Genomic DNA, 6974 nt, shown 5'->3' with positions numbered 1-6974 from the left:
TAGACACACCTTTTTTTAGTGCAAATATCATAGCATAATCAACCCTTTGTCGTATAATCAATAAAAAACATTATAGGTGTGTGATCACTATTGCCTGGAGTCACGTGGGCGCTGATCGATGATGATGCTGACGCTGTGTAGCGGAGTTGGATGAGATTTAACAAGCTCAGTCAATATACACTGGATATCACACACACTTCCTGTTAATACTTCCACAATAAAAGTTGATCGGTTTACACTGCCCTACAAAGTCTAACTGCAGTAAAAAAAACTGTTGTTTTAAAACTTTTAAAACTGTTTTAAAGTTTTAATTTTTTTTTAACTGGGCAGCCAAATTTAGTTATATGTAGATACGTGATATGACACTTATTTCTACATATACTGATGATGTAATTTTTATGCTCAAAAATCATGATGATTTATTTAACCTTTGACCCTAAAAACGTAGTTACTGCCTCTGGTTTTGCTGTAAAAGGTTCTAATAGTGATGCAGAAACAGAGAGCAGGAACTATGATGTTGTTGTCTTCTTTCAGCTTTTATATTTAGTTTTCAATGAATAAACATTTTCAAATTGATTTTGTTATCACTGTATTTAAAAGTGTTAAACAACTCTATTCAAAGACTTTAGACTTAATATTATAAAGAAATGTTATATTTTAGTCTTAATATAATTTTATCTCACTTTTTTACTTCATCACTATCTAGATAATTATTTCCCTTTCAAAAAAACTTATAATTTCAATTATTTTTATGTGTAAATCAGTATATATATATATATATATATATATATATATATATATATATAATGTGTGTATGTATGTATGTATGTATGTATGTGTGTGTGTATATATATATACATTCATATATATACATACATATATATACACATACATACATACATATATATGTATATTTGTATGTATGTATGTGTGTATGTGTGTGTATATATATATATATATATATATATATATATTCATATACATACATATATATATACACATACATACATACATACATACATATATATGTAAATGTATGTATGTATGTATATATATATATATATATATATATATATATATATATATATATATATATATATATACACACACACACAAAGCAGACGGTGGTAAGTGCAATCACTGCTTGGTTTTGAGTTGGATTTTGTGATTTTATATAATTATTTCTCTGAAATAAAGAAAAATTGAAATCTAAAAGTTTGTCACAAGATAAAACAGACATCAAGGAGTTATTTTTGAGTTATAACTCATTTTTGACCAAAAATGTAGATAGCCTACTGCAGCTAGGCTTTATAGGGCAGTATAAAACCTCAGTTGAAGCTCTTATTTTGAAGTCCCAGTCGCGTAAATTTCCGGTACCGCTCTAGTTGCGTGTTTTGCAGCTTGACGCAGCCATGTCAACTACTCTCCCGACACTAGTGGAGTGAAGGCGGATTTGGAGGAATAACGACAACACGCTCGGCCGCTGTGGGCAGAAACACACCGCTGCTGCCACACACACACATGCACACACACACTCACACACACGCACACACACACACACACACACGCTGCTGACTGAAGGACGGGACCCGGAGCGGCTGTGAGGCGTTCATGGCCACAACATCTCCCAGAAGAAGACCCTGCCCCTGAGACAACCTGTGTACCAAATGCGTCCTGGAAATTAATACCCGTATATGCTGTATTTTTCTTTTTTTTCTTCTCTCCGCAAACGGAAGTTTCTGTCACCGATTTTTGATTTATAGGCTGCAAACATGGACGAAGACAACCAAGGTAAGACCCATTCAATTCATTCAGAAGCTGTTTCAGTACTAGACATGTGTCTGTGTAGCCTGCTCATAATAATCATAATAACAATGATTATAATCATTATTATAGAGCTGACTGGTCTATATTTCCAGCTGGGTTTAGACTTGACATGCACTTAGTTTTATGCCAGTCACATGCAGCAACATTGATCAGATCCACAGTCAAACACAGTCATCTTTCCCACATCAGCATTTTAGATAGATACACTGCAAAAAAGGTGTGTCTAAAATCAAGATAAAAACACTAAATCTGAGGGAAATGATCTTGCTGCATGGACAGATAAAGATTTCTTAAATTAAGATTGTTCAATCTAGAAATAAGCATGTTGAACACTTAAAAAATAACTCTTAAAACAAGATAAATTATCTAACACTTTATATTTTGCAAATAATTGTCAGGTCACTCTGCTCGGGCCAGTTCATTGCTGCTGGCAGCTTTAATTTTTATCTCTTTTGTACATTTTTTGTCTTTTTTGGTCATTTTGTGACCAAAAGAAGATGTAAAAAAGACACAAAAAAGACACAAAAAGACATAAAATGACCTAAAAATACATAAAAAGACAATAAAACGCCAAAAAAAGACACAAAAAGACAAAAAAAAAAACCCAACAAAAAAGACACAAAAAGTTTTTTTTAATCTTGGTAAGAACCAAATAATCATCAGGTCACTCTGCTCGGGCCAGTTCATCACTGCTGGCAGCTTTAATTTGTCTTGTTTTAAGAGTTAATTTCTTATTTTATGCATACATCATGCTTATTTCTAGATTACATCCAAACATATCACAATGAAAATGAAACCACAATCAACCCTCTATGGTACGGTGTTGCCCCATTTTTGTCCTGTCAAAAGAGTTAATTTCTTGTTTTAAGTGTTCAACATGCTCATTTCTAGATTTAATAATCTTAATTTAAGAAATCTTGTCAAGGTAAATTATCTGTCCATGCAGCAAGATCATTTCCCTCAGAATTAGTGTTTTATCTTGTTTTTAGACACCTCTTTAACAGTATATAGATAGATAGATAGATAGATAGATAGATAGATATACTTAATTTATTTTCCCAAGCTGGGAAATGACAGTGTAGCAGCAGCATTACCCACAGAAATAAATAAAAAGAACAACCTAGGCATATTCAAGCAATAAAAATAAAAAATGTCTAAAGAATGAGTATGTATTCTAGTGCAGAATAAACAAATGGTGAAACAAATAAGGTGCATAAAAAGCACATAAAGTGCATATAGCGACTGAGTGTTCTGAGCAGGTTGGTGACAGGAAGTTTCCTCCTAAATGAGCATAAATCATCTCATTCATTCATCTCATTCATTCATTCATGCTGCTGTGTGTCTGTGTGTGGAGGTAGAAAGGCTGACCTAATTCCAGGGTGATGATGAAGATATGAAGCAGGTTATTATGAGGCTTGAATGGATCAGCAGCCTGCTGACAGTCGATGCATCAGAGTCATGTTGACCTGTGTTTATCTAAGCTCTTCATAAGCTGCTGTCACTCTGGACCAACAGGTCCTCTCACCCACTCTTCTATTGAATCAGGACTAGAGTGTTGGCTCAGATGTGTCACTGCAACACCCAGAGCCGGCCCAAGTCATAAGCGAACAAATCGACTGCTTAGGGCCCCCCCAAGAGCAATTAACTAAGAAATATGTATATATTTTGTTAAATATTTTGCAATTTATGACCAATGATTTCGATATGATCTATTATTGTCAACTAGGGCTGGGCGATCTGGCCCTAAAAGAATATCACGATATTTCAGGCTATTTTTGCGATAACAATATTCTTCAACATATTACGAAATACTTAAAAACACATAGAAAATATGATTTTTTTAGTCTGTATCAATAAATCTAAATCTAAAATGTAGTGAGAAGTGCAAATCTCAACAGTTGCCAAATACAAAAAAAATTACTCTTGAGTATGAGCAAATAATAAAAATAACCATTTAGGGGTTTCGGGGGCATATTTTAATGACATTTAAACTTTAAACAGTAGACACAAGTCTTGTGTATCGGTGTATTAATCCACGTTTCGATAGGTGATATAGTTTTTTATCAATCCCTGTTCAATGACCATGATCATTTTTGGAGAAATTCTGAGATTATAATGGGTGTGTATTGCACGGAATGTTCGTGTCACAGTGTGTGACATCATCACCAGAGTGTGGAGGGAGAGAAAAAATTGTCAAAAAATAAATTTGAAAACTGCGCTCCAGGCCGCAAATTCCACTCTACAGAAATAATTTATACATAGAAACGTAGGAAAATTAGTCTTCTCCCTCACAATCCTCTGGTAAAGCTGTCAGAGTTATAGTTTGGGCGTAGGACGCACAGATGATCCACCAAAACCACCAACAGCCTCATTGGCTCCCATATTAAAAACTGATAAAGTTTTAAAGATTTCTTTAAAGATAAAGATTTCTGAAAAAGGGAGACGTAACAGTTTTTTTAGATCGCTCTAACAAAGCTATTTTTTCATTTTTCTTAAACAAAAACATATGTACAAGTTCAGGAAGAACTCAGGACGCTCAATGTGAAGTCGGATCAATGATAGGTATTATGGTTTTGCCAAAAATGCTTTCTGTTTGAGGCCAGAAATTCCAGTCTGTCTACCTGTTTTACGGAACATTGGCAGTTGGTGGCAGTTAATTCTGTTGATTGCTCTGCTCTGATTGCCTTTGATCCTTTGATGTGATTACAGTTACAGATACACACACACATGCACGTAAGCGCGCACACTCCTCAAGATACACATGCTTCAAACGCACACACACACACACACACACACACACACACTCCTTGTATATTATATAGTATCATAACATTACTAGTATTAATTGTTTGAAATTTCTGAAGAATCTCATCATAGTGTACACACACCGGCAGTAGCCTTCATGGCCCTTTCACAATTTCCCCAGAGGAAATTTAAAAAAGCGTAATATAAAAGCGATAAGATAAGCGTCTTATAAATGACTTTGTAGAAATGAGATTGTAGATTGTAGGAGGTAGCTTCAGAAACTTTTCAGGTAAAATGTGTTGAGGCTGTTGGTTCTTGGCAAAACTAACTACTCCATTATTAATACCTGCATTGTTTATCCACTGCAATAAAAATAATGCTGAATATGCAACCTTAAATATTCTGATATGCACTTCTGTAGCTGCTATCTGTGACTCCAAGTACCTCCAGCTCTGGACAGTTAATGAGGCAGCAGACCTGTGGAGGGTCTCTGTGTTAGACCACCAGACTGACTGGTTGTGGTTGTTGGTGGTCGTTGATGTCTCTGTGTGGTTTCATTTAGCATAATTTTGTTGACATTTGCTGCCTTGGCGGTGGATTTCCATCTCTTTGCGGTTGTTTTGTGCCATTTTGTGTGTCTTTGTGGTCATTTTCCATCTGCTTGTGGTTATCTTATGTGTCTTGGTGATAATTTAATTTGTCTTTGTGGTTATTTTGCATCTCTCTGTTGTCGTTTGCATGCCGTGGTGGTTGCTTTCCATCTCGTTTATTGCCTATTTGTGGTTATTTTGCATCTCATTGTGTCCAATTTGGCTTGGTAGTTGCTTTTTTGGTGATTTGTGATAAATTTGCATCTTTTTGTGGTTATTTGGTGCCTTGGTCGTCATTTTTCTTGTGCTTATTTTCTGTCTCTTTGTGGTCATTTTGTGCCCTTTTGTGTGTCTTTGTGGTCATTTTCCATCTGCTTGTGGTCATGTTGTGTCTTGGTGATATTTTATTGTGTCTTTGTGGTCATCTTGCATCTCTCTGTTGTCGTTTGCATGCCATGGTGGTTGCTGTCCATCTCGTTTATTGCCTGTTTGTGGTTGTTTGGTGCCTTGGTCGTCATTTTTCTTGTGGTCATTTTGCTTTTCATTGTGGTCGTTGTGAATGTCTTGGTGGTTATTTGCTGTTTCTTTGTGGTCATTTCTCTTTACTGTGGTTATTTTGCATCTTGTCTCTATTTTTTGTGTTTTGATGGCCATTTGACACTTCTTTGTGTTCATTCTTTTTGTCATAATGGTAGTTTTGGGTGTTTTTGTGGTCATTTAATGTGTCTTGGTGGTTATTTTGCATCTCTCTGTTGTCGTTTATTGCCTATTTGTGGTTGTTTTGGATCTCATTGTGTCCAATTTGGTATGGTAGTTGCTTTCTGACGATTTGTGATAATTTTGCATCTTTTTTGGTTATTTGGTGCCTTGGTCGTCATTTTTCTTGTGGTCATTTCGCTTCATTGTGGTTATTTTGCATCTTGTCTCTATTTTTTGCGTTTTGATGGCCATTTGACACCTCTTGTCATAATGGTAGTTTTGGGTGTTTTTCTGCTCATATTCAGTCACTTTGTGGTCATGTTATTGAATGGGGCCCCGGGGCCCAGTAGATGAGCAGCCAACAGGCTGTGGCCCCCCTCTGGCTCTGCCCCTGGTTCACCAAACTAACTGCTAAGCCTGTGATGATAAAGTGAATGGTGCAGGTGAAAAAGCATCCCTCCTGCTGTAGGTCAGTGGTGTTCAGTGCTCTGTGCTTGCAGCGCTGTGATGCGGCATGCAGGCATAAAGCTGTCATAAAGCTGTCATAAAGCTGTCATTGTGCTGTTTGCGGCGGCCGGCTGGCCTCCAGCAGCAGCACAGACACACAGACACACAGACACACAGACACACAGACACACAGACACACAGACACACATATGGTGGTGTGATGCCGAGCAGGGAGAGCTGACAACAGCCGGGAGCACAGAAACACACACACAAGACACACACACACACACACACACACACACACACACACACACACACACACACACCGCATATATTCATGGCTTCACACTGACGCTCACACAAATTAAATGTCTTCTTCTTCCCTTATGGCTCTGTTTGATGTGAGGATATATGGACGGATCAAGACGTAGAAATTGTGTGAAAAAAAAAGTGTGGAAGGTCACTTTTAATGACTTTTTTTCGGTAATTTTGCGTCTTTTTAAAATAATTTTGTGTCTTTTTTGGTCATTTTGTGTCTTTTTACAATAATTTTGTGTCTTTTTTTGATCATATTGTGTCTTTTTTTAAATAATTGTGTGTCTTTTTGGTAATTCTGTGTCTTTTTTTGGTCATTTTGTGTCTTTTTTAAATAATTGTGTGTCTTTT

The 6974-nt window shown here is 36.2% G+C and overlaps 1 protein-coding gene across 1 annotated transcript in view; it reads left to right on the top strand.

The window, feature by feature from the left end:
• Nucleotides 1-1558: 1558 nt before the first annotated feature.
• LOC131982624 (cytohesin-3-like) overlaps nt 1559-6974 on the top strand; it is a 69174-nt gene continuing 63758 nt past the window's right edge. Inside the window, exon 1 of the mRNA XM_059347152.1 lies at nt 1559-1791. Within this exon, the coding sequence (XP_059203135.1) occupies nt 1773-1791 (19 nt within the window). The 5' untranslated portion in view covers nt 1559-1772. The remainder of the gene's footprint in view (nt 1792-6974) is intronic.

This window comes from Centropristis striata, chromosome 13 (assembly GCF_030273125.1).
Source record: "Centropristis striata isolate RG_2023a ecotype Rhode Island chromosome 13, C.striata_1.0, whole genome shotgun sequence".
Lineage (NCBI taxonomy): Eukaryota > Metazoa > Chordata > Actinopteri > Perciformes > Serranidae > Centropristis > Centropristis striata.
The sequence above is the reverse complement of the archived record's forward strand: the minus strand, read 5'-3'. Positions and strand labels throughout refer to the sequence as shown.